This window comes from Mustela erminea, chromosome 9 (genome assembly GCF_009829155.1).
Source record: "Mustela erminea isolate mMusErm1 chromosome 9, mMusErm1.Pri, whole genome shotgun sequence".
Lineage (NCBI taxonomy): Eukaryota > Metazoa > Chordata > Mammalia > Carnivora > Mustelidae > Mustela > Mustela erminea.
Window position 1 is genome coordinate 101,250,735 of NC_045622.1, and position 26,553 is coordinate 101,277,287.

Here is a 26,553-nt window from a genome sequence, read left to right on the forward strand (position 1 = left end):
TATAAAGTGAAGCTCCAAATTTGCATGAAGTTTTAAGATAAAACAGGAGACTATAAAAAAGTGTAAATTTCAACAAACCTCCATTATACCCTCGGCATTTTTCTAAAGCATCCTGCCCTGACCCCCTGTTCAGAGAAAGGCAACTTCCTGGACATACCTCAGACCATGGGGAGTTGGGGGGCAGGAGCAGAGGGCAGGACGTGGACTCCCTCCAGACACCAAAGGCAGGGCATGGTTAAGAACCGGAAGATGAGCTGACAGCCAGAGGTGGACAGGCTAGCACTTTAGGTGTCCTACTTAATGCCCAGCTGAGCCTGGGTGAGGAAGAGATGGGGGTGTGGGAAAACAACCCCCCCACCCCCAACAAAGATACAGGCACACACCAGCCAGTCTCTCACTTCCCTTTTTATTTCTCCTCTAAGACCTGCAAAAAGCAGTACCAGGGAGGGAACCCGCCCTCCGGTCCCTGGAAGGGGCTTACCCCCTAACGCCCCATCCAAGATACAGCGAGCACCTCAGATCCCTTTCCTCTAAGGGGAAGGTTGTTTCACACACACACACACACACACACACACACACACACACACATGCTCTGGGCATTGCATAGCTAGAACCCCAGGGGTAGCCTATTTGCCTGTTTGTTGATCCCACAAGCCCCCAGGAGGCACCAGGAGGCACCAGGAGGCAGGCCCAGAGAAAGGGCAGCCCCACATCCTGGTCTCTGCCATTCTGAGAAGGAAAAAGGCCCAATCCTTCTAGCACAGGGGCTGTCTTCAGTCAATGGAGCATTGCTTTGGGGAAATTTTTTTTAGTTTTTTTTTTTTCCTTTTAGCAAGTCCCTATAAAAATAGAACTTCTCTTGGTATTTATAAATCCACGGCCCAGCTCTGTGCGTATGTTACAGGTAGAAAAGCCACATGAGGCATTCCCTTTGGTTACTCAGGCCTTGGCTTCCTGTCATCCAGGTCCCTTGGCCTCAAGAGGTCTACGCGGTCACCTCAGAGCTGCCAAGCACCTTCTTTGGGCCCTCCCAGTAGGTGGCATACTCCCTCTGGAGCCGGGCACGGTAGTAGAAGAGGTAGGAAGGTAGCAGGAAGCCCAGGAACGAGAAGAGCAGGAGGCCCAGATTCACCTTGAGGGCAAGGAGAGAGAGACAAGAGAGTCAAGTGGGTACCCGTTTTCTCTCATCAGCCTCAAGGACCCTCCTCAGCTTCCAACAGAGAGGAGGAGACAGCCATTTTCACTGCAGGTCCTAGGCCAGAATGATAAACATAGCTACTGCTTACTCTGTCTTCAGTCACCCTTTCCCCAATTCCTCGTCTACTGTTCAACCGCTTCGTAAAGAATCAGAGCATGGTCTGAACTTCGCCTAACACCAGGACCCTCACAAGCTGGCGTCCTCTGGGGAAACACTGGGGGACCCTGGGCTGGTGCCCGATCCAGGGCGCCTTCAGAAATGGGACCTTCTGGGCTGCGGATATTGACGATAGGATCACACTGAGGTTGGTGGGAAGAGGTTTGCTATCGGTTAAAGGAGCTGAGGCATGCGGCTGGGGGACAGAGGGCTCAGGACAGTGGCCCTTGCACGGGCCTCCACACCCCGCGACATGTTGTGCGACTTTGGGCAAATTGCCTTGACTCTCAGTGCCTCGTTAGGGCAAAGATGGTGGAAGCAGAGTACGTGGGGAGCTCAGCACCTCGTGAACACTCCGTAGACCGTGACTGTCCTTTCTTCATTGCTCTGCTGGGAGAAGCGTTATGGGACAGGGGTCCCCACAGGGCAGAGAGAGGACGAGCTTTGCAGAGGCAGACATATGTTCGGTGGAAGTGAAAAGCCCTCCTAACCACACCAAAGGCTGCTGCCCCATCCTGAGGGTGTTTGAGCTGAGAGGGTTTGGAGGAACCCCTTTCCAGAGGTGCTGAGAGAGAGACCATCCATGTCCGGGGTGACACCAGACTGCCTCAGAACTGGGCCACTTCACCTGGCACCTGAAGGAGAGACACTCCTGGGCCCAGGGCAAGAGGCAGGCTGGGGAATCTGTATTTTTCACTCTGTAAGGGGCTGTGATGGGCAGCCAGCTTGGGGACCCCCCAATTAGAGACCTTTAGTCAGAGATAGGAGTCAAGGATTCGGCCACACACAAGCCCTCCTCCCAGCCCCCAAGTCCTCCAAAGCACCCTGGGAAGGGGCTCCTGCTCCCCGCCGTGCCACCCCCAGTTCTCACCCAGAAGGGCTCTCCTTTCAAGGGTCCCACCATGGCCATGAAAAGCGGCTGCAGGAGCAGGGCAAACACAGCACTGATGAGGGACTGCAGACCCGTCAGCGTCCCGAAGTGGTTGGAGGGGAACCTGTCCACAAGAGGGGGGCCAGTCAGGAGGGCGGTGCGGCCCTCTCCCGTCCAGCACCCCCACCCCCGGACGCCGGCATCTGCAAGGCAGGCAGGGCAGAACGGAAGGGCCTCTCTGCCCATGCTCTTTGGACTCTGGCCTCAGAGAGGTGTGCGGTGACTCTGGGGCCACTAAGCTGGCTTCTCCACCTGCTATCTAGGTGATAAGAGCAAGGAATCCCTCCTCTCTGGGACCCACTTCTTCCTCCACTAGTAACCGAGCTAGCACTGACCTCACTGGGCTGTTCATTTATTCTTTTGACAAGTATCCACTGCGCTCCTATGGGCCAGGCACTGACCTAAGGTGCAGGCACATTCACCATCAGACCCAACCAAGATTCCCGCCCTTGCAGAGGCGGCTTTCTGGTGGGGCGGGCGGCAGTTGGACAAGGAGCGGGATAAATGCCTAGAGTGTGGGCTGGTGATAAGAGCTAAGGAGAGAAACGGGGCGGAGAAAGCCTGTAGAGCTGTCGGGGGGTTCACTGGATGGCCAGCAGAGGCCTCCCTGACAAGAGGACAGCCGAGTAAGGACCTGGGCAAGACGAGACTACTGTGAGCCTTGCTGATATCTGGAGGGAGAATGTTCCAGAAAGAGGGAAGAGCAAGTGCAAACGCCCCAAGTAGGGAACACACCGGGGGTTACTGCGGCGGGGGGAGCCACAGTGGCTGCAGCAGAGCAAGCGCGTGGGGAAGAAGGAAGAGAGCAGAAGGGCTCCCGGGGCTGGACCCTGGAGGGCCTGTTCAGCCATAACAAATTCTCTGGCTTTTCCTCAGATCATGGCAGGAAACCCCAGAGTGACAGGAAAAGATTTATGTCCCAACAGGTGGCTCCAGCCGGGTGTTAAAAATAGACCAAGGGGGGAGAGGGCAGGTGCGGGGAGCCCGCCGGGAGCTGCTGCCCTCAGCCAGGGCAGGGGGGGTGGTGAGAGGGATGAGGAGGGGGCTGCCTTTGGGGTTTGTGGATGGGGAGCCGGCAGGACTGCTGGGGACTGGGTGCGGAGGGAGGGAAGGTGCAAGCGCGACGTCAAGGCTCTGGCTGGAGCGGGTGAAGGAGATGGGGCTGCCCTCTGCTGACCCGGGTCAGGGGTCCTGCACCGCGCCTGCCACTGAGGAAGCACCGGATAGTGGCGAGGACTGTGTCACCGCACACACCAGAGTCACTCGGCAGGGCTGGCAGTGGAAACCAGAAGGGCAAGCGGAAAGGGAACGGGGGGGGGGGGGGGGGCTGCCCCAAATGGAGCAGGAGAGTTAGAAGGCAGGCAAGACTGCAGTCTGGAAATTTCTACAGGGCTGATGGGAGGAGAGCGAGCGGACCTAACCAAAGAGTCATCAAACCAAGAATTTCGGCTTCCTCTAAGGCAGGACCTCGTGGCACTGGAGCCAGCCGGCGGTGGGGCAAACTGCCTTTGATAGCGGTGAGGGGGTGGGGGCCCCCCACCAGAGAAGCTTTGAGAGAGTGGCCCCCCAGACAGCCTCCTAGCTCCCCGCCGGCTGTGAGATGTCAGTCAGCACTCCAGGGAAGCGGTGGAGCGGGGCGGGAAGGCGGGGGGGGGGGGGGGGGGGGGGGGGGCCTCTGGGGCCCTTTGGACTCTGCTCTGGGATTCTCTGGCTATGGGGGAAAGCTCGGGAAGGCAGCAAAGCGCGGGCTGACTCACACTGCAGCATAGAGGCTGCCACAGGCTGAGTGGTAGAAACCCCGGACCATGGTGTGCAGGACGAAGGTGGCAAACTGAAACCAAAAAGAGGGAGGGGAGAGGTGAAGGGCAGGTGTGGAGGCAGGACGTAGGATGGGTCAGGTGAAAAGGGACCCCGAGCCCCTGACCACTCTGTCCCCAGAAAACAGACCCAGAGGACGAGAACCATGCTTCCTGGAAGGCAGGTGAAACGTCCCTTTGGAGGGGTCCTGGGAGGCAGGGAGCAGGGAGGACAGAAGCGGGTACCTGGACGTGTACCTGGACGTGTAAGCTGTTGATGAGGCAGGTGACGCCGAACCCCACCAGCAGGAAGTTGGTCAGGGTGAAGGCGTTGATGGCATTGGTGAGCTTCTGGATCTTGCGGTAGCGGGGCCTGGCGGGCTTGGCGGCAACCCCATCCCTGAGGAGCACAGGAGGTCGCTGGTGGCTGCCCCCACTCCACAGCAGCTCCCTCCCTCCCTGGCTCTCGGGCTGGCCTCCCTTCCCAACGCTGCCCCTTGGCCGTGGGGGCGGCTAAGGGAGCAGGCCGTGTCTCCAGCCCCGTGTTTCTCTCCAAGTGTGGCTCCCCCGCCTACGACTCCAGGATCACCTGGGATCTTTCTTTAAAATGCAGATTCCAGGCGCCCACCGCCAGAAGTGCAGGAGCATGGCCTAGGCATCTGCATTTTGACAAATAGCCCAGGTATGTTTCACGCACACTGAAGTCGGAGACACAAGGCTGGGAACGAAGGTGGAGAACCGGGAGCGCTCACACCGCCTCCCGCTGGAGAAAAAGCGTCTCTGCCCATCAGCCTGAACAAAAGTAGATGCTCCTCTGGGGACAGCAGCTTGGCCCCTGACTGCCCAGCAAGCCCTGCTCTGGCACAAGCAAGGGCTCAAAGGACTGCCCCAGACCCAGAGGATGAGAACGTCCCAGCAGGCTGGGATGAGGGCAGGCTGCCCTTCTACCCTACATAGATGGCTCTGCCTTCAGGAGGCTGAGTGACAAGGTGGGGGCACCAATGTTGGGGAGGGAAGCCACTGGATTGTTCCTTAGACGTCTTCCATTCCGGGGCTCCTGGGTGGCTCAGTGGGTTGGGCCTCTGCCTTTGGCTCGGGTCATGATCTCAGGGTCCTGGGATGGAGCCCCGCATCAGGCTCTCTGCTCAGCGGGGAGCCTGTTCCCCCCACCCCCCGCCGCCCCTGCCTGCCTCTCTGCCTACTTGTGATCTCTCTGTCAAATAAATAAATAAAATCTTAAAAAAAAAAAAAGAAGACGACGAAGAAGTCGTCTTCCATTCCTAACCTCTCAGGACAAACACAAAAAGAACATGCAGTCAGAAAACCTAAGTTCAAGACCCAGCAGTGGTCTCCCGCCAACAAGATGGGTCTCAGTGAGCCCCACCTCCTACTAGCCGTACCCTGTGTCGTCCCCTCCCACACCACACCAGTGACTCTGTGTGACTGACAGATGGAAGTGTGACTGACCATGGAAGCGATGGTGCGTCTCCTGTGAGATTTCACTGTGACGGACACAGAGGCTGCCATCTTGATCTCCCTCCCTTAGACCCCTGGCTCTGGGGAAAGCCAGCTGCCCTGTGGTAAGTAGCCCTATGGAGAGACCCAGGTAGGGAGGAGCCACACCTTCTGCCAACAGCCACGTGAGTGAGCTCAGTAATGGATTCCCCCGTTCCCGTCAACACCCCAGATCTCTGTAGCCTCGGCCAACAGCCGAACTGCAGCCTCCTGGGACCCTGCTATGGTCTGAATGGCTGTGTCCCCTTGGAATTCATATGCCAAAAGCCTAATGCCCAACGCGATGGTATTAGGGGGTGGGCCTCTGCGGGGTGATTAGGTCATGAGGGCAGAGCCCTCGTCATGGGATTAGGAGGCCCCACGGAGCTCCCTATTCCTCAGGCCATGAGAGGACATTGGGGCAAGTCCGCCACTCAGAAGAGGGCTCTCAGTCAACCACTGGTTCTCTGATCTGAGACTTTCAGCTTCTAGAACTGTGAGAACTAAATTTCTATTGTTTTTAGGCTACCCAAGGTGTGGTGTTTTGTTAGACCGGCCCAAACTGACTCAGACAGACACTGAGACACAACCACCCAACTAAGTCATCCCCAGATTCCTGACTCAGAAACGCTATGAGACAATAAATGTTAGCTGTTTAAAGATGTCCGAGTTCTGGGGTAATTTGTGATATAGCAATCGACATCTGATATACCGACTCTCTCTCTTCCTAGCCACAGAAGGCTTTAGGGTATACCCTTTATAACAGGTTCTAGAACCTGCTACTAGAAGCTGTGTGGTAGGGAAGTTGGGTGGCTCAGTCAGTTAAATGGCTGACTCTTGGTTTTAGCTCAGGTCACCATATTTGGGTCCTGGGATTGAGCCCCGAGTTGGGCTCCATGCTTGAGTCTGCTTGAGATTCTCTCTCTGTCTTTCCCTCTGCTTGGCGCCCCCCCCCTCAAATAAATAAATAAAATCCTTTAAAAAATGTTTTATTTATTTATTTGAGAGAGTGTCCACACATGGGCACACAAGTAGGGGGGAAGGGCAGAGGGGGAAGGAGAAGCAGACTCCCCACTGAGCAGGGAGCCACGGGGCTTGATCCCAGGACCCTGAGATCACAATCTGAGCTGAAACCAAGAGTCAGATACTTAACCAACTGGGCCACCCAGGTGCCCCGATAAATAAAATCTTTAAAATAATAAAATAAGTAAAATAAAATAATAAAATAAAAGCTGTGTGATCTTGGGTAAGTTACTTAACCTTTCTGTGTCTCCACGTCCTCACCCGTGAAATGAGGACAACATACCAACCTCAGAGAGCTGTCTGTCGCAGGGCTCGACAGGACAGTGCAAGATGCCTCATTCACAGTCAGCACTTGAGATGAGCTACACTCATCACCAAGCCATCAGCTCCCTCCCCCACAGTTTCCTCATCTGTAAAACGGGGAGAGGCTCCTGCTCTCCCAAGGCTCTGGGGAGAATGAAATAAGATGCTGGATGTGAAAGGGCAGAGAAAGCGACAGGCTATGGCCATCCCTGTGCCGGTCACCTGGGGTCTCCAAGGGCAGCGCCCTCACCGGGGGCGTCCACGCAGTCCTTGATACGCCAGTCCATGATGTAGCCGATCAGAGGGCAGGTGAGAAGGCACAACAGCTGCATAGCCCCAAAGATGGAGGAGTAGAACCCCACTGGGCGGGACGGCAAGAAAAGTAGAGTCAGGAGCTCGCACGACAGACGCCGGCAGCCCAGTGGACGCTGTTACCCACTTTGGGTGTAGGAGAGGGGGTGCCAGCCCTGCCTCCCCCTGAGCCCAGGTTTTCGATACCCCAAATGCCCAGAGCTCTGAGGATGGGCCCAGGCTCCCTGTGGAGAGGGCAGTGGGGGGAAGGGCAGGCCCCAATTTTCATCCCCTTACCTGTCTCTGCTGCCCTTTTTCTCAGGATGTCTGTCTCTGATGGGTGGGGGGAGAAGCCAGAATGAGAGGAGCTCAGCAGGGTGACCCTCCTGTGCCCCAGCCCCCAGCAGGCTCGGCAGCCCCTCACCATGCTCCTGGCCCCCCGTCACCAGGTACTCCAGCATCTTGTTCATGGCGGCCATGTAGAAGATGACCCGCAACTGGGTCATGCCCATGGTGAGGAGGCTCCACAGGAAAATGGGGGAGCAGAGGCTCTGGCGGAACGGGACGGTCTCTGGGGAGACAGCAGAGGGCGCCCGTGAGCCCCCGGAGCTTCCATTTCCCTCTGACTGTCCCCGCAGATGCAGCTCCGGAGGGGGCTCGGACATTGCACTAGTGACTCAGGAGGGAGACTGCTTTCTTCAAAAACGACTGTTGAGACTCACTGCCCTCCAGGTACTTGCCCAGTTTGATAATGATCGCAACAGAAGATTTTCACGTGACCTCTGATGTCCTCGCTGGTGTATAATAATAACTCTAGCTACTATTTATTAAGCACCTACTATGTGCCACTCCCTCGACACATACCAGCCCATTTACTCAAAGCGTACAACACCTTGTCTTTAGTACCTTCTGCTGCTGAGGAAACGGAGGCCCAGAGCTCAGTGACTGGCTCAGGTTCACAGGGCTGGAAGCGGCAGGTCGCCGGCCTCCCTCTGTCACGGGAGGCCAGCAGCGGGGGTGACACACTCACACCTGCACACTCCTGTGCCCATAACAGAGCTTCCACGTCCGTGGACCATTTAATCCTCACGATTAACTTCCCTGTTCAGTGGGTGTTATTACTGCTGGTTTAAGAGATAAGGAAAGCCAAAGCAGGGTTACAGGATCGACCCAAAAGTCATATGGCCTGCAACTGGGGAGCCAGACTCAAACCCCCATCTCTTGACTCCAAGGTCAGTGCACCTTCCTCTAATCTGGGAGGACACCTCAGGAAGTGCCCCAGGCAGGTGGCTGCAGCTCCTCTTCCGGCCAGCAGGGGGAGCCAGCCAGCCGGGCGTTGGAGGGCCTAGCCAGACAGTGGCCTGGGGGTTGTGAGGGGACAGTACCTGAAGCCAGGGGCTCAAAGGGTTGAAGGGAGCCCTGAGGACACCAACTGCCCCACAGGCCGGGAGAGCCTGCCCCATTCTGGAAGCTTCTCCCTCCCTCCTTCACCCAGGAATCCAGTACCCCTGAGTCTGAACTTCCAGAATTCTCTGAGCTCTGATTGCCCCCATCTGTAAATGGGGAGCATGTTCCACCTACACCACGGGTGTGGAAAGACCCCAAGGAGAAAGAATGAGCGCTTAGGATGAGTGTTCACTACGCATGAGGACCCACCCTCGTTGTCCCCCAAGACTGGCCCCTTGACCAGACACTCACTCTCAGGAGGGCTCTCCGAGGCACCACGAACATCCTGGGATGAGATGAAGACGTCGGCCCCCTCCTCCAGGCTGGGGGCCTTCTGGCTCAGCCGCTGGCCCACGATGGTCACATGGGTGTAGAAGCGGTCACCTGTCACCTTGTGATCTAAGGCCAACCCGCTGAGCTTGATCTTCTTCCTGCCAGCAGCCAGGCCAGGGCGTGTGGGAACCAGCTGCACAGAGCCTGTCCTCAACAGCCGGCCTCTCAGGGTCTGTCCCAGTCGTCCCCAGGGGTGCTGAGCACCCCCTGACCTAGCACTGACTGACAGGCCCACTGTGTCTATCTCTCAGAGCCCGGGGCCAGGGGCCAGCTTGGCACCCTCGTGGTGGGTGGGTAAGTCACTTTCCACTTGGGCTGATGCCATGGAGGCAGAATTAAGAATTCAGACTCCAGAGTCAGAGAGCCTGGTTCCAAGCCTTACCCCAGCTCCCTTCAGTGGTATGACCTTAGGAAAATCACTTTGTTCCCTGAGTCTTCGTTATTAAAGGAGTTAATAACAGAAGCCCCATCATAGGACTGTTGACAATGGTATGAGAGCTATGCACAGTGCCTGGCCAGAAGCACACACAGGATAAACATCAGCTTTTGACTGGCACCCCATGTGCTTCCTTGTGGAGAAGCTGATAGCGGGTGGGGGAAAGTTGGCATTTAGCTTGCCCCATAAAGGGTGGAGTATTTGAGTCTTTGTATCCCCCTGCTGGGACCACATGGCACACAGCATGTGGGGTCCCTCTACTCTGATCCCACCGTCCAAACTCAGAAAGGATACTAACAGTCGCCCTGTTTTGACCACCTTTTACGTGCCATGTCTATTCAAACACTTGTGGGTGGGGAGGATCAAGCCCATTGTACAGATGAGAAAGCAGAGGCCATCAGCAAAGGCAGGTCTCTCTGACACCAAAGCTGATTCTGTGCACTGCATCACCACTATGCTCGCCAGTCCCCCCGACCTCTTCCTCCACAGGGAGGGGAGTCCCCCTCCCCACACAGCCCTCCACAGCCACTCACGTGTAGTTGACTTCCTCAGGAGCCGGAAAGGCTTCACCAGGCCAGTTGAGGGCACAGTTCAGAAAAATCAGACAGGCCAGGCCTGACCACGTGAACATGATGACCACAAAGGACACACCAGCGTCGTAGATCAGCTGTGGAAGGAGGGGCAGACTCACGGGGGTGGCCGCCTGGCCCCACCTCTCCCAGCCCAAGGCAGAGCCCAGGACCCAGTGGCCTGAGACAAGGTTTCTTCTACCCCATTCCTTGTGCCTGATTTGCAGAGAAGGAAGCTGAGGCCAGAAGTTAAGAGTCAGACGCAGAAGACCCACCATCCTTTTTTGCCCAAGTCCCCTAAACAGGTGTGAAACAATTCCCACACGGAGCTGAAATTGCTGGCCACAAGCATGGAAGGGCTTTGAAATCTCAATTACTATCTTAAAAAGGCACCCAAGTGTACCTATCAGTCGATGCACGTATTGGCTTTCACACAAAAATGCCACTTCATTTTATGTACAAAAGAGAAAAATTAATGTTCTAGGTTACCCCAGGCCTAACTGTGTTTATCTTGCCCCTTCCTGGCATGTTCCCTGAGGGAAAGACAAACCGAATCTGAGAAGCCTTATCTCTCCTTTCACAGGTGCTCCCAGGTACGACAACTATGTGTGGGGTGTGTGTGTGTGTGTGTGTGTGTGCGCGCGCGCGCGCGCACGGGCAAAGGGTCTGTGCAAGGCCTCCTCACATCAGGACAAGCAGGTTCTGAATTGACTGGGATTCTGTGCCAACGGGGAAGCCAGGTACACAGAGATGGTGTCCCTCCCCTGTCCTGCATGCCTGGGATGATGGACATCTGCCACCCCCTCAGGCTCCTGCTCAGAGCTCCAGTGCTGTCTGGAAATGTTTCTGCTTCTCCTCAGCCTGGGGCCTGGAGGCTCTTTCTTCCCTGGGGACAGGACAGAGCTTCAAAGAGAAGGGAGAACCTGCCACCCTCCAGGTCTGGTGCTACCTGAATGACTGACGGCTGCCCCCACCACTCCACTCTCAAACTCCTTCCGGGATGCCAAGCAAGTGCCTTCTAAAATAACACACGTGACTGCCCCAGGCAGAATCTGGAGGGTACGCGCTGGCCCAGGTGAAACCACTCCTTGATATCAGAGGAAGAAATGAGGCCCCAAGCTTTCCCCCAAGCTAGAACGCAGGCCTTCTGGTTCTAGTTCCACCAGGCAGACCTGTCCAGGCTCCAGCTCCATGTGGACTACGTTCATGACCCCGGACCCAAGGCAACCAGTCCCTCCAGGGCAGGAGAGGGAGACATGGTTGGAAAGGCTGGTTGAGGCCAGGGAGGTGAAGGGCATTGAATGCCTTTGTGAAGGGGTTGGACTTGAGTCTGTCGGCGAAGCAGGGCAAGTGTGCGAGCCAAGCCTCCAACTAAGATCATTCTAGAAGTCATGTGAATGACAGACCAGAGAGGGGATAGTCAAAGGCAGGGAGACCAGCTAGAAAGGCTTGAGCTAGCCTAGGAGAGAGGATGGAGGCTAGGCCCGGGGTGGTGGTAAAGGAAACGAGGCAAAGCAGGGAGGCCAGACCTGTGGGTCAGCGGCAGCGCCTTGTCCCCAGGTGGTGGGGACTGACCTCCAGCCAGCAAGAACAGGATCCTCAGACACGCCAGCCACTACTCACCCAGTCCCACCCAGTTTTTGTGTCGAGGCAGAAAGAAAACCCAAGTGACCTCACTACCCCCACCCCAAACAGTTCCAATACCTTGATTCCCGGGAAAGTGATGGCAGAAGAGGCGTAGGAGCCAATCATGAGGGCCATGAACGTGGACCGCAGGTTCCCAAACATGTTGGGCAGCTGAGGGAGGGAAGCAGCACTGGTGAGCTAGGGGACCCTGACAGCCACCCAGGGGGCCCTGCCCAGCCCCATGGGGTAAAACCTGAATGCAACCAGCCCTGCAGCCCTCAGCGTGAGCTCCAGGAAAACGAGCTCTGGGAGATGCAACAGAAAAGTCTGAAGGCAAAATTTGGTTGGAAACTAGCTAGCACCCTCCCAATGCACTTTAGCATGTGAAATATTCCCAGACATGCACTCAAAGAAAAAAAAATTGTCAATTTTGCTTAACCCCCAGGTTCCCCAAGTTTATGGAGCCCTTCTATTGGGTGATGCCTCTTAACAACCCATGCAGTGGCTGTTTAAGAAAAACTGATCTAGTGCAACCCATTTGAAAGATGAGAAAACTGAGGCCCAGAGAGGGTGAGAAACGTACTCAAGTTCACAGAGCTCTTTAATGACTTTCTCCCTGTGCTGGTGATCCGTGCTGTCTCCCAGGCCCCAAGGCTGGGACCATGGCTGGCTCTGGAATTAACCCTCCTGGGGACGCCAAAGGCCCCAATCTGCTGAGCCAGGACAAGTCATGGGAGGTGCCAGGGAGGTAAGGGTGGAACTCAAGGTAGGGTAGGGGCAGGCCAGGTCTCCAGGAGAGGTGGCTCTGACGTGCAGAGCAGGCTCAGAATTCCCACCAGGAGAGAACTGATCATATGTTCTGCTCACTGGCCTGAGCAGGCCCTCTGGGGAGGAGAAAGCAAAGTCACTCGGCCCTTTGTGTACACCCCTCCCCTGGCCCCCCCATCCTCCCCAGGCCAACAGATTCCCACAGCTGGGACCCGAGTGAGATGCCGTATGGACATGCAACCCTCTCCACAGAGAGGATAACCCAGGCCAGGAAGGGGACCTGCAATACCTTGGGGAAGGAAGATGGCAAACACGGAGAACGGAGTCCTCCACCACCTTCCAAGTGGCTATGAAAACGGGATGGGACCAGGCTGACCCTCACTGGGGCAGAGGTTTCCCTGACACCCGGTATCTGCGAGGCACGCCGCCAAGGACGCGGGATAAAGTGCCAGGGCCAGGGCCAGAGCGCGGCTAGACCCTTGGCGCCCCCGCTCCAGGGTCCCCGGGCGCTGCCTCCGCCCAGCAAGGCGCGCCGGGGGCAGGGCGCGAGGCTGACCGGGCTAACCCGGGCCGAGGGGCTGGGCAGCACTGGACGTCCCGGCTCGGCTCGAGTCTGTCCTGGCAGCCTAGGGCAGAGGCTCGGGGCGGGGCGGGCGCCGGGCCCTGCCATTGGCTGGAGATTACAGCGGCGGGGCAGGGGAGGAGCGGCGGGCGGAGGGCGGCGGGGGGTGGGGGTCCGGGGCGGCGGGCAGAGCTCCCTAGGCCGGCGAGGGCAGGGTCTGAGGTTGGGCACCGCGCAGCGCAGGGCAGGGCAAGGGAGGGAAAGGATTCAGGGCCCGAGCCAAGCTGCACAGCGTGGAGAAGGGGCTGCGCAGCGGGGCGGGAGGAAGGATCGCTTCCTCAGAGAGTTGTGAAATGTCCCAGGCTGGAATTAAAGGCGGCTGCTGGGTGAGGTGAAATTCAGCCAAAAACACCCAGTTTGGCGGTCAGGATGGGTCAGGGATAAACAGCCTGTAGCTGGCCCAGCCAGGAACCCCTCCCCCACCTCACACTCACAAGCCTTTAACCCTTACACTCGCTCACATCCATAAACAGACGCCCTCAGAGCAACAAGCACAGCAAACACATATGTAAGAGAGCGAATCATGCAAAGAAGCTGTTTCTGTAGGTCCGGCACGGTCAAGCGGCGGTAATTTCACCCGGTTTAACCCCGTACACTCACGAATACCTTCCCCGACACATGCCCTTCCCCATCTAGGGCATCACACAAGACACAACGCGGCAAACACACACCCCAGCTGCTCCTTCCCTGTCACTAGCTATCACAACACCCAGTTTTCTTTTCTTTCCAGCACTTATGACTACTGACATCATTTGTAAGTTTACTTGTTGGGGGGGCATTGCCTGTTCACTCAGCACCCCCCAAACAGAAGTTCCAGTAAGGCGAGGAAGTTGGCAGTCCTGTTTGCGCTGTGGCCCCAGTGCCTAGAACGGAGGCGGCAGACATCGCCTGCTTGGGACACACGCACGGCCCAACACCCACACTCACACACTGTCGAGTCCCCATGTGCACAGCCTCACGCCCACCCTTAGCGGCCGCTGCCTACGCGGTTCCACACACACACAAGCATTTGCTCTGTGGCCACCGGCCCCTCTCTCACCCCCCCCACCTCTAGCCCCAGTATCCCCCCCCAACTCCTGGGTACCCTGCTGCCAAGTGGGGCCCGTCACACTCACCGTGAGTGAAGAGAACGTTAGGCAGATGCCACCAAAGCCATTCAGGGACAGCGCCAGGAATATCAGCGGAGACAGAACTGGGAAGGGGAGAGGGCTGGGTGAGGGCATTTGGGGAGATGTCGGAGGCCAAGGGAGGAGCTGGGAGCAGATGATCCACCCGCATACCACCCATTATCTTGTGGTCACCCGAGAGGCCGAACAGCTCACCTCTGGTGTCCTGAGAGGCCACGGCCATGAGGGCGCAGGACGCAGCGAAGCTGGCACTGTGGAGACCCAGGGAAGGGGGAGGAGTTGCCCATGAACACTCTGAGCCTCCCCCGCCCCCCAACACTGCCCCGGAGTGGCAGCCCCTGCCTTCAGTCCCCCACCTGCCGACCAGCCTCACCTGCCCACCAGCCGCGTGGGCCGGGGGCCGAAGCGGTCCATGAGGATCCCCAGCGGCAGGGTGGTGGCGCTCAGCACGAAGGAGCCAATGGTGAAGCCCAGGTTGAGCATCTTTTCCTGGCCGTCACAGCTCAGCCACTTGCGCAGCTCGCCCTGAGTGATGTTGGTGGTGTTCTCAGCTGAGGAGGCAAGGGAGGGCTCAGCACTCGGCAGCGGGAACACCCAGGTGCAGGAGAGAAGGGCCTGGGGTCGGGGCTCCGGAGCTGATGACTTCCTGCCAACCTGGTGACTTTGAGGGTGGCCCAGAGTCCTATCTACTCGGGTAAGGACTCGCCCTCAAGGTAACCTGCCAACTTGGAGTCGTGAGGAGTTAAGAAAACGGTTAACAATGGGGGAAGGAGGGCGATTTGCTTCACTCGGGGCTCACGGAGTCACAAGGTGGCTGTTCCCATGCCCCGTTTGTTGCCTCGGTGTCACTGCCAAAGGCACACTCAGGGGGCACCTGGAGGGCAGACCAACCAGGGTCTGAATTCCCACCGCCATCCCTATGAGCTGGGCAACCTTGAACAAGGCACTTCCTCTCCCTGGGCCACGGAGGAAGCAGAGGGAGCCTAACACACAGGTTCCTTAGGAGGTTCAGCTGGGGAAGGTGAGCTTGGCACAGGGCCTGGCCCAGAGAAGGTTCTCCTGAAACAGCTGATGAAGGAGTAAGTGGGGGCCGGCCCTCCTGGGGGGTCATGATGGGGTCAGCCTCTTCTCTAGGTGCTGGGGATCCCACCGTGAATACAAACGGAAGCTCCCCGCTCTCATGGGGCTTATATTAGATACAAAACAAGTCCACAAATGGACCCTGATTTAAGGAGTGGCAGGTGCTGTTGGGTGCCCGGCTGACTGAGTCAGCAGAGCATGCGGCTTGATCTCAGGGCTGTGAGTTCAAACCCCACGCTGGGCGTAGGGCTTACATTAAAAAAGAAAAAGAGAAAGAAAGAAAGAAAGGAAGGAAGGAAGAAAGAAAGAAGGAAGAAAGAAAAGTAAAGAGTGGTGGGTGCCATGAAGAGAACAAAACAGGAGGCCATGATGATGCCTGAATGCTGAGAGGGGAAGCACCTGCCCCGGGTGGGGACGGACGGTGACTCCCAACTTCAGATATCCGAAGGGCGTGCGGGCGGCAGAGGGGTGAGGCGACCTGTGTGTTGACATGAGGAAGAACAGGACGAAGACGTTTCGGATCCTGAGTGCCGGTCAACCAGGAGAGGAGGCACCTCGGGCCGCGGGGAGCTGGCCACAGTACCAGTGCCCGGACGCTAGGGGAGACTGCTCAGGCCCATGACAGAAGCAGTGGGGGTGTTCAGACCACGGCCTTTGGGGTTCAGGTAAGCCCCATAATTTCGTGATGGTCACGATCACTGTTCATGTCTCCACCAGGTTCGTCTGCTCTGCTTTATTCAGTCTCCGTGCACTTCAGGAACTTCTGTATGCCAGGTACCGTGTTGGGGCAATGGGTAAAGCAGCAAAAAATGCAAAGATCATTCAGGCGAGAGGCTGCAAACAGGCAACCAGCAGTGGCCCCCATGCCTGTTTGGCTTGGCTTGCAAACTGTAACAGGATGCAGTTTAAAATCGGGAGCTATCCCTGGAAAATCTGGCTTCTCTTTAAGAAGCGAGAAGATCGGGGCACCTGCGTGGCTCAGTGGGTTAAGCGTCTGCCTTCTGCTCAGGTCATGACCCCAGGATCCTGGGATCGAGCCCACCATTGCTCTACCTCCCTGCCTCTTTCTCTGCTCAGGCTCTCTCGCGCGCTCTCTCTCTCTCAAATAAATAAAATCAAGAAAGAAAGAAGGAAAGGAAGGACCGACCGAATGAACGGAGGAAGGAAGGATGGATCGAGCCAGAAGACCCGGCACTTGCTGAGCGGCGGTCACCCCTTCTCGCCACCGCTTCCCTCTCCAGGCCACCCAAGTCCTCACCTCTCCAGTAGCTCGCAGACATTCGCCATCTTGCACCTGCCGTATTTTATTATTATTAAATTCTGATTATTGATTAGTTATTACAACCTGCCTGACCCCTGCTGGTGTCTGAGTGTGCGGCTGCTGAATCAGACTCCGGCCCCACTCCCCGGTCTTCCACCATCAGACGGCACCTTCCCTTTGTGCTAAGCTCTTTCATACAGTATCTCATCCGATCCTCACAACCTCCCTGCAACTCCCAGCCACGCTGCTTCCTACAGGCAGGCTTCCATTCGGACTCAAGACATTCTCCAAGGTCAGCACTCTTCCATCCCCAACAGGACCCCCAGTCCTGTAGGCAGCAGCTCCAGGTGCTTCCCAAGCCCGTCCTGGTGCAGGCAAGAGGAGGTGTTCCCCAGCCGTGGAGCGTGCCAGCCCCGTGGACAGCTACTAATCGAGGTCAGTTAGTGCATTGCTCTATCTGGTCTCTCAATCAGCCTCTCGTGAGCCTGATTGATAACTAACGTGAGCCAGCTCCTGAGGCCTGATCACTCTGGTAGCTGGCTACAGCCGGACTTCTTGGATAAAGCCAGCCCAAGCTGCCAAGACTCCTTGGAACTCTATTCATGTCGATTATAACAGAAGAGGTCATCAAAATCTAACGGCCCCAGCTGTATAGGCAAGTAAAGTGAGGCATAGGATGGGACAGGGAAAATGTATAGAGTTAGTGGTAGAGCTGAGGTCTTAGAAAAAAATGTGTTTCCCAAACTGTGGTATGCATAGCACGCCCGGATCCATCCGTCCACTGACAGTCACGTTCACTCAAACACCTGCAGGACTGGGCTCCAGCTTGCTGTCTCGTCTATGGTGGGACTGCTCCAGGAGGTTGGAGATATCTACACTATTCCCATGAGGACCAGGAGACAGGTCGTGGAGTCAGAGCGCGGGCTGAATCCTCACTCTGCTACTTAAGAGCTGTGTGACCTCAAGCAAGTTACTTAGCCTCTCTGAGCTTCAGCTTTCTCTTCTACATAATAAGACTAATGGACCACATAATAGGACTAAAGACCTAACTAGCAAATACTAAAGGCCTGATGAACTTTAGGTATCACTTTATTGTTTTGGCATGTTTTGCTGGCTATAGAGTAGTATGTGTTAAATTGAATTGTCCTTGCCTGAATTCTGAGTAACAGAGCCTTCTTCAACTGTGACACCCTTAGAGGTGGTTCAACCACTCACCCCAGGGCAAACCTCAAGGGGGAGCAGGAAACACTGAGAAGACAGAGGGTGTAGCCAGGGACCCCCAAGGCCAACACTGGTGAACACCTGGATCATGAACCCCACATCTGTTAACTGACATCATATGGTCCTCATGTCATTGCTCTGTGGCAAGAAGGATGAGGCACATCCACCCTGTTTTGCAGACTTAGAAGCAGAGATGCAGAGAGAATGACAGGTACATGGCGAATGACGGCAAAGCTGGGTCCAGCACGTAACAACGACCCCCCACATGGAGTCCACACGCTTGCTCTGGTTTCATTTTCACAGCAGTCCCATGGGGTAGGGATGATCGGTCCCATTTTACATATGGTGTAACTGAGATACTCAGAAAGCTAAGTAAACACCTAATATAAGCCAAGAGACACATAGCGTTGGAAGCCTGGCTCTTTCCACACACGGTGGGGACCCACATTCCTGGTCTGATACTGTGTTCTTGTGTATGTGGCTTCAGGAAGCAGAAACAGGGGTGCCAGTCGGACGTCTGCCTTTGGCTCAGGTCCTGATCCCGGGGTCCTGGGATCCGGGCTCCCTGCTCAGTTGGGGAGTCTGCTTCTCCCTTTCCCTCTGCCCCTCCCCCAACTCATGCTCTCTTGTTCTTGTGCTCACTCTACTCTCAAATAAATGAATAAAATATTTTTTTAATGTTTAAAAGAAGCAGAAAATAAACACTTTTGATAGGGCAGCATAACTGAAGGTACAGTACCCCCAATCAGCCTGACAGCTCAAGGATTTAGGCTAAGTCACTTGAGAGAAGGAGAGCCAGGGGAAGAGAGACGTGCTGTGCCTTGCTTTCCAAGAGTGGACAAATAAGTTCTGAGAAAGAAGGAGGGTTTGGTCTGGTCACCTCTAGTGATCCCAGACAACCAGGCTCAGGCACACATCACTTCTGGACAGCTCAAAACACCAGATGAAATTACCCCCACATGTACCCAAGATCTAAATGTAAGAGCTGTAACTATAAAAACTCTTAGAAGAAAACACAGACATAAATCTTTATGACCGTACGTTAGGCGAGGATTGCTTAAACATGACACCAGAACACAAATGGCAAAGAAAAGGCTGGATTGGACTTCATCAATATTTAAAAACTTTTGTGCTCCCAAAAGAATGTGAGAAAACCATCCACAGGGAGTAAAATTTTACAAATCGCAGATCTCATAAGGGACTTGTATCTAGAATATAAAGAACTCTTACAATTCAATGATTTAAAAAAAAAAGGGGGGGGTGCCTGGGTGGCTTAGTGGGTTAAGCCCCTGCCGTAGGCTCAGGTCATGATCTTAGGGTCCATCGAGCCCTGCCTAGGGGGGTCTCTGCTCAGTGGGGAGCCTACTTCCCCTTCTCTCTCTGCCTGCCTCTCTGCCTACTTGTGATCTCTCTCTCTGTCAAATAATTTAATTTAATTTAAAAAAAGCAAATAACCCAACTTAAAAATGTCCAAAGGATCTGAACAGACATTTCTCCAAAGAAGATATACCAAGGGCCAAGAAACACATGAAAAAGGGCACCTGGGTGGCTCAGTGGGTTAAAGCCTCTGCCTTCGGCTCAGGTCAGGATCCCAGGATCCTGGGATCGAGCCCCGCATGGGGCTCTTTGCTCGGTGGGGAGCCTGCTTCCCTTCCTCTCTCTGCCTGCTTGTGATCTCTCTCTGTCTAATAAATAAAGAAAGAAAGAAAATCTAAAGAAAAAAAGGAAACACATGAAAAGTTGTTCACCATCATTAGCCATTAGGGAATTGGACATCAAAACCATAAGAAGATAATATTTGTATCTACTAGACTGGTTATAATAAAAAAAAACAAGCAATCATCAGTGAGGGCGAGGATGTAGAGAAACTGGAACCCTTCACACCGTCACTGGGAACGGAAAATGGTGCAGCCACTGCAGAAAACTGTCTGGCATTTTCTCAAAATGTTCAACATACAGTTACTACCTGACCTAGCAATTCTACTCCTTTCCTAAGAGGAAGCAACGCCTATGCCCACATGGAAATTTGTACCTTAGTGTTTACAGGAGCATTCATAATGGCCAAAAAGTGGAAACAAATGAATATCAGCTCATGAGTACGTAAATAAAATGTGGTCGATCCATACGGTGGAGAAGAAACCGAGTCCTGACACATGACAACACAGGTCAACCCTGAAAGCATCATGCTAGGTGAAAAAAAGTGAGTCACAAAAGACTACATATTATAAGATGCCATTTACATGAAATAGGCAAACAGTTCCTTTCATTGAGGGGTAAAATCAGGCTACTACAGAATGCTAGACAAGACAGGGCTGCCCAAAGCCACGCATCGCTGGGAAAGCCAAATGCTTCAACAGAAAAGTTGAAGAGAAGATTTGGGGGCGGGGGGGTGGCTGTGTTCTGGTAGCTTGAAGCCCTTGGGTGGAGTAAGGGGGAGGTTTACTAAATGGTAACAAGTGCTTTTAAAAAAAAAATCTATTTTTGTCCAAGGTAAACTAAGGCACTCCTAATGGGTACATGATTGCTTTCTGGGGTAAAGAAAATGTCCTACAATTGATTATGGTGATGGTTGCATAACTTACTAAATTGTATACTTTAGGGGCACCTGCCTAGCTCAGTGGATTAAGCAGCTGCGTTTGTTCTAGGTCATAATCCCAGGGTCCTGGGATGGAGTCCCATGTTGGGGCTCCTGCTCAGCAGGGAGTCTGCTTCTCCTTCTCCCTCTGCTCCTGCTGTTGTGCTTTCTCTCTCAAATAGATAGAATATTTTTTTAAAAAACTGTATACTTTCAATGAGTGAATTGGAAGGTATATGACTTAGATCTTAATAAAGCTTTCACATGTGTTTTTAAAAAGCACAGGTGGATTTAAAAAAAAAAAAGCACAGGCTGAGGGATGGGCAGCAAAAGGGAAGCAGGAGTTTGGGGGTGATGAAAATATTCTAAATACTGATTGTGGTGGGTGACGGTCCCAGAGGCACACATTTGTCAGGTCTCATCAAAGTGTGTGCTGTAGACTAATCTTTGATAAAGTTGATTCCAAAAAAACCTAAACCAAAACGCCCAAACCAAGCAGGCGGAGTGAGGCAGGAAGGAGCTACAGGATGGGCAGTGGCAAGCATCAAGAGCATGAGGTGACAAAGAGCAGGTCGCCGCCAGTCTCCAGGGTAAACAACTCAGAGGGGACCTGGTCTCCTCCCCTCCACTCAGAAGCCTTAGAATTCCTACTTCCTCATTAGGGGCCGCTCACAGGAAGCCAAAGGAACTGAAATGGAAAACAGGGTCCCTCCACAATGCCTGGCTTATTAACCTTGTACAGATGACTGATTTGAATATCTGGGGGCTCAAAGTCCTAGAAGAGGAAGGACACAGACCAGTCACGTTCAAGTGCACTTTGTAGGGGCTCCTTTGTCTTGTATAGCCTTCCAGGAGCTCTGGTTTAAAAAAACAAAAACAAAAACAAAAATCTCCCCCCCTAGCTGGGTGCGGCAGCTCTCCTTCTAGGGGTTTCCATCTTACTCTAGCCAGACTTGACGTGCCAAAGACTTTGGACTCCAGTGGTCAGTCCTAGGGTCTGAATATCCCCCAGGACGCCTGGCATTCGAGAAAAGACTCCATTAGATAAAGGAGGTAGAGTGAGCAGATCGCCACCCACTCTCTAGGGGAAGTGTGAAGAGGTCAAGAAGTGCGTCAGCCCAGTGCTCCCTCTTTGGCAGCCCCGCTTTCTGTCCCCTTGGCCACCTGTCCTTTTTCAGCTTCCACCTTGCCCGGCTGCTGTCCCTCCCCCAGCGGGCATACCTGTGCACATGATGGAATAGAAGCCCTCCTCCTTGAGCATGATCAGCAGGGAGCCCCAGCCCAGGAGCACAGCGGAGAAGAAGAGGTTCTCCAGCACCGCGGTGCAGGCCATCCACCAGCGCCTCCTGTACGCCTGCTGTAGCGTGGGGGCCATGCCGGCCGCGAGCCTGCACAGGAACACAGCGCTGAGCCGGGGGAACCCCCAGAGGCCCCCGGGAAGGGTCTCGCATCATGGAGCCTCCCGAGACCCCCTCGAGCCAGCCCGGGAAGGCCCCAGGGCCCCGGGCTTCCCGGCGGGTGCCGCCAACCTGGCTCTGTGCGCACTGGCAGTGCCAGGGGTTCACGCGGCGCCGGGCTCCCGCCTGGCCACTATCGGAAACAAGGCAGGTCCTGTGCGAGCGCAGCCGATTCCTGGCGCGCTGCCGGGCTCTTTCACCCCGGCCAGAAGCGCGGAGCCCGGCTCCCCGGGCCCAAACCCGCACTCCCGCAAGTCCCCAAAGGTCAGCAAGGGGCAGAGCGCGCTCTGAAGAGCCACCGCTGGCCAGAATCCGGCGGCCTGCGCCAGGAAGGACCCCCCAGAAGCAAGCAGGAGGAGGAAGGGGAAGTCTGGGGCTCGCCTAAGACACCCCCCGCTTCCTGCTGCTCGGCTTAAGACCACTCCTCTGCTCCGGGGCCGGACCCCCGCCAGCCCTCCTCCCTCCCCTTTTCCGCACCGGGCGACCCGCGTCCCTGCAGTCTCTCGATCCTGGCCAACAGCTGCCACGTGGATGGGGACCTAGGGCGAGTCGGGGCGCCCCTCACTCACTCGGCGGGGCGCGGGCCACCACGAGGCGCGCATCGGCGCCAGCCAGCGCTCTCGGGCCGGGGAAGGGGGCTCGAGCTCCGGCAGGAAGTCCCGAGGCCGCTGACTTTATAAGGGCAGTGGTGGCGGATGGGCCAGCGGGCCGGCGGCGGGCGGGTGTGTTTACCAGAGGGAGGGAAGGCGCCCGAGCTCCCCCCGCCGCGGCCGCCGCCACCACCGTGGGAGGAGACGGGACACGGGCGGCGCGGGGGCGGGGAGCGGCAGGGGGGAGACGGATACTGCTGAGAGCAGAGGGACGGGGAAGGGCAAGGGCGGGGGGAGAGCACGAGGGAGGGGCGGAGGACACCAGCTGCGGCCGCCGGGGCCTCAGTACCCTCATCTGTGCAATGGGGCTCTGGGTTCCCGCGCGCCCGTTCAAACTACGAGACTGTTGCTCCAAACTGAGGAAGTGCCGCCGAGCGGGCAGAGAGGAAGAGGGGAGTCGGAGGGGCGGGAGGGAAGGGGAAGGAGGGGCACGCTTGGAGAGACGTCGACAGTGCGCCGCGGGACCCACGGGTTCCGGGAGCAAGTTTTCTTTGTGGAGCCTGCGAGTGTCGGTGAGAGCCGGCCCGGGGGGCTTTCAGCGGACCCGCAGCTAGGGACCCCCTACCCACGCCCGCTGCTCACCTCTGGTCTGGGGGCAAACGCGCCTCTGGCCGCCGCGGACGCGACGCCTTGGGGAGAGCAGCGCCTTCGGGGCGCGTCCACACTCGGTGTCCGCTGTCCCGCGGGCCCAGCTCCGAACCGCCCGGGTGCTCGGACTTGTCTGCGCTCCGGGGCAGGGCCGCCTCGGAGACTCAGCGCCGCAGTCTGGTGTTCTTGTCTCCTCTGTTCCCTCGGATGAAATCGGGGGGCTGGGAACTCGCCGGGCACCCGGGATCCTTAAGGTGGGGCATAGACCAAGTGGATCCACTGAGTTAAGCGTGGTATTTACACTGGTCCCGGGCTGCGCCCCGAGGTAGGGGCGGGGGCTCCCTTTTCTTCCCCTCCCCCTAGGTCGAGTTTCACGCGCACGTGACTCGCCTCCGGTCCCCACAAGCCCCCCCCCCCCCCCCCCCCCGGGCACACGCCCCAGCACCTAATATTTCCACCCTCACCCGCACTCCCTCACCCCTATCCTCTCCCCCGGGTCCCCCAGAAGAATTGGGCAGCGCCCTCCGTATCCTTGATCAAAACAGAGAACGACTTAGCTGGAGCAGACTGGCCGCGATGCATGGGCGGGCTTGGGTGGGGTTTTGAACTGTGCAGTTGGGAGTAGTGTTTTCCAAGAAGCAGAATGACACGGGTTTCCTAGGGGATAGTCAGCTGGAGGTCTGCATCTGGACTTCAAAAGTGACTGACCTGGGATACCTTAGGCAAGCTGCTTAACCTCTCTGAGCCTGGGTTTCCTCCTCTGTGAATTCAGGTAACAGTACCTAATTAAGGAGGCAGGAGGTGAGGATGGAATTGGGGCTTGTGGTGCAGGGCAAATGCTGAGCGGGAGGTGCTCAGTAACACATTGCGGGTTCATTGTTGTTACTGCTATGGCTAGTTTTATTATTATTTCCAAAGCCGTGGCGATGGGACGCTTCCAGACACTTCCGGACCCCTCCCTGAGCCTCAGGTTCCTCGCCGATAAGATAGAGGGGAAGTGTGGGTTAATGAGATGAGGCAAAAGCCAGTCAATACAGATGTGAGCTTAACAGAGCGTGTTAAGAGTTGAGTGGTGATACCCACAAAGCTCTGTGGCAGTGTGAGCAACCACCAGCACGACCTCAGACAAGAGAGGATCCCTGAACAGTTAAGTCACCAAGCCAAGAGAGGAATTCACATTGGCTGAGTGGCTACTGAACGCTGGGCACTTGCCAAGCAAAAACTATTAAATGCTCAAAACATCATGGGCTCATCTCCACAGCTTTTCACAAGGAGGGAAGGCTAGCCAGCTGCGGGAACGTGGTGGGTGGAGGCAGGATGCGAAGTCAGATCTGGCTTTTAAGTGTGGCCCGCTCCAGTCCTCCGGGCCAGGAGAAAGAACACGCGCAAAGGCTCAGCGGGGACAAAGGCACAAGGAGTTTTCTCTGGCAGGAGCACGGAGTCAGGCTCTGATGGTTTCACCTCTTAAAATTCATTACCCGCTCCCAGAAGTTCCAGATCAAGGTCAAACTCCTTAGCTTAACACAAGGTGCCCTCGAATAAGGGTTTTAACCCAAAACAGTCATGGATCCCCTTGAGAACACCATAGGCAGTGTTATGAGTCCACTCCCTGTGAAAATGCGTTTGTGACCATGAGCTCACATACACACATCTTCACATTCAAATTTCAGGGTTTCGTGGGTCCCCTCCCTGAGATGGGCTTTAGGGGTCCATGGGCCTTTATGGCTTTAATGCTTGCCCTTCTTCCTCCCCAACACATTTCCACATTGTCCCCTCGTGGACCGTCGGCTCCATGGGGGCGAGGGCCTGGTCTGTCTGCTGTGTTCCCTGCTGTATCCCCAGCACCTATAAGAGCCCCTGGCAGCTAAGAGGCCCTCAGCAAGCACCTGTGGAACGAAGTGTAAACCAGCCGGGTTCATCGTATCTCCTTGCTTTTGCGCCTGCTCCTCCTTCTTGTGGGCATGACAGATTCCCCTCTTCATTTTTTTTTTTTTTAAAGATTTATTTATCTGACAGAGACACAGCGAGAGAGGAGAGAGGGAACATAAGCGGGCGGAGTGAGAGAGGGAGAGGCAGGCTTCCTGCTGAGCAGGGAGCTCAATGTGGAGCTTGATCCCCAGGCCCTGGGATCATGCCCTGAGCAGAAGGCAGACCCTTAATGACTGAGCCACCCAGGCGCCCCCGATCTTCATATCTACTGCACTCCTCCCTCATGACTCACCTCAAGTTTTACCTTTCTCTGGAAGCTGTCTGGTCTCCTAGGCTGGGTTTGGGGCCCTGCCCACATACTCCCCAAAACACTAGTCTAATCTCCACTGAAGCCCTCACAGTAAACTTGACTCATTGGTTTCGTTGCCTGCCTCCTCCCCACGAGCTGCAAATCTCTTGGGGGCCACAACCATGTGGTAGAGATAGGTCTGCCGCTATCCCGGCACCAGGCACGTAACGAACCTCTGGTAGACATCTGATGAATACAGGAAAGGGTGGTGGGGCCTGAAGCTGAGTCAGCTGGGGTCGGTCTGGAATGACCTCTGCGAGGCCAAGGACTTCCAGGGCTGTGAGATGGCCCAGAGGAGCTCCTGGATTGTCTTGTCTTGTCTCTTTTTTCTTTTCCTTTTAAGGATGGTGATGGATGTGGTTGAGTTTGCCTAATGAGTGTGCTTAATGAAAGGAGAAGAATATATTGGAAAGGACAGAGAACTTAGGACAGTTTAAAGACCTTAAAGCCACTGTAAGAGTTCAGATGGGGGAAAAAAAAAAAAGGGCAGAGACCTAAGATACACTTCTGTATGAGACTTGATAGGATTTCTCAGCCCACTCCCTGCCCCCCAAAGTAATGCCTTCCTAAACTCCATCTCCCTGACACCCCCCCAATCATATAGGATCTCCTGCTGGTGCAGCCTGCTTCAAGGCTGGGCCGACAGCAGCGTCCGCTGCGGAGTCCTGATCCTGACTCTGAAGAGCTGAAGAGCTGTGCGATTTTGCCCAAGGCATGCACGCTGCTGAGCCTCGCTCTCCTAGTCCGTTAGGTGCTGGAAATAATGGTATCCAGTTCACTATGTCAGAACTTATTTCTTCTGTGTAATAAATCATTATTATAAACTTTTGCATGAAGAATGTAAATAAAGTGGTGCAGCCGCTTTGGAAAAACAGGCTGGTAGTTCCTCACATAGTTAGCATAGAGCTACCCCATGACCCAGCAAATTCCACTTGTAGGAATATACCCCAGAGAACTGAGAACAGCCATAGACACAGAAATTTGGACACAAGCGTTCGCAGCAGCGTTATTCGGAATAGCCATAGAGTGCAAGCACCCAACCATTCATCGGTCGGTGGATAAACAAAATGTGTGTGTGCTCATCTCCAGTGTTATTGTATTTGGTCATAGCAATTCATGCTGTGCCCACATGGGAGAACCCTATAAACACTGCTCAGTGAAAGAAACCAGACACAAAAAGCCGCATACTGTGTGACTGCATGTATATGAAATGCCCACAACAGGCAGAGCCACTGCGACAGAAGTGGATTCGTGGTTGCCAGGAACTGGAGGTGGGAAAATGGGAAGTGATGGCTGGTGGGTGTGAAGTTTCTTCTTGGGGCAA

At 55.4% G+C, this 26,553-nt stretch overlaps 1 protein-coding gene across 5 annotated transcripts; it reads right to left on the reverse strand.

Moving 5' to 3' along the window:
- Positions 1 to 387: 387 nt before the first annotated feature.
- SLC43A1 (solute carrier family 43 member 1) lies at positions 388 to 23,530 on the reverse strand. Of its 5 annotated transcripts, XM_032357913.1 has the most exons (16): positions 23,430 to 23,530; positions 22,946 to 23,199; positions 21,478 to 21,644; positions 14,493 to 14,670; positions 14,315 to 14,370; positions 14,108 to 14,184; positions 11,681 to 11,773; positions 9,941 to 10,074; positions 8,891 to 9,069; positions 7,617 to 7,763; positions 7,490 to 7,525; positions 7,124 to 7,262; positions 4,340 to 4,481; positions 4,043 to 4,116; positions 2,226 to 2,349; positions 388 to 1,132 (listed from the first exon to the last, which is right to left on the reverse strand). In XM_032357913.1, exons 3-16 carry the CDS (start codon positions 21,629 to 21,631, stop codon positions 986 to 988), a joined length of 1,680 nt encoding a protein of 559 aa, XP_032213804.1. In that variant the 5' UTR covers positions 21,632 to 21,644; positions 22,946 to 23,199; positions 23,430 to 23,530; the 3' UTR covers positions 388 to 985. The 5 variants fall into 5 exon arrangements, with proteins under 5 accessions (XP_032213804.1, XP_032213803.1, XP_032213807.1 ...); XM_032357912.1 differs by lacking the exon at positions 23,430 to 23,530 and having other exon boundaries at positions 22,946 to 23,299; XM_032357916.1 differs by lacking the exons at positions 22,946 to 23,199; positions 23,430 to 23,530 and adding an exon at positions 22,283 to 22,472.
- Between the last annotated feature and the right edge of the window lie 3,023 nt (positions 23,531 to 26,553).

What these genes read in the sequence shown, in the direction of transcription:
- SLC43A1 (XM_032357913.1), bottom strand. Translation starts at nt 21,631, where the DNA reads ATGGCCCCCACGCTACAGCAGGCGTACAGGAGGCGCTGGTGGATGGCC. An exon ending in TCACTTTCCCGGGAATCAAG is followed by an intron (nt 10,075 to 11,680) that starts GTATTGGAACTG and finishes CTCCTTCCACAG; the next exon opens with CTGATCTACGACGCTGGTGT. An exon ending in TGAAAGGAGAGCCCTTCTGG is followed by an intron (nt 1,133 to 2,225) that starts GTGAGAACTGGG and finishes CTTGCCCTCAAG; the next exon opens with GTGAATCTGGGCCTCCTGCT.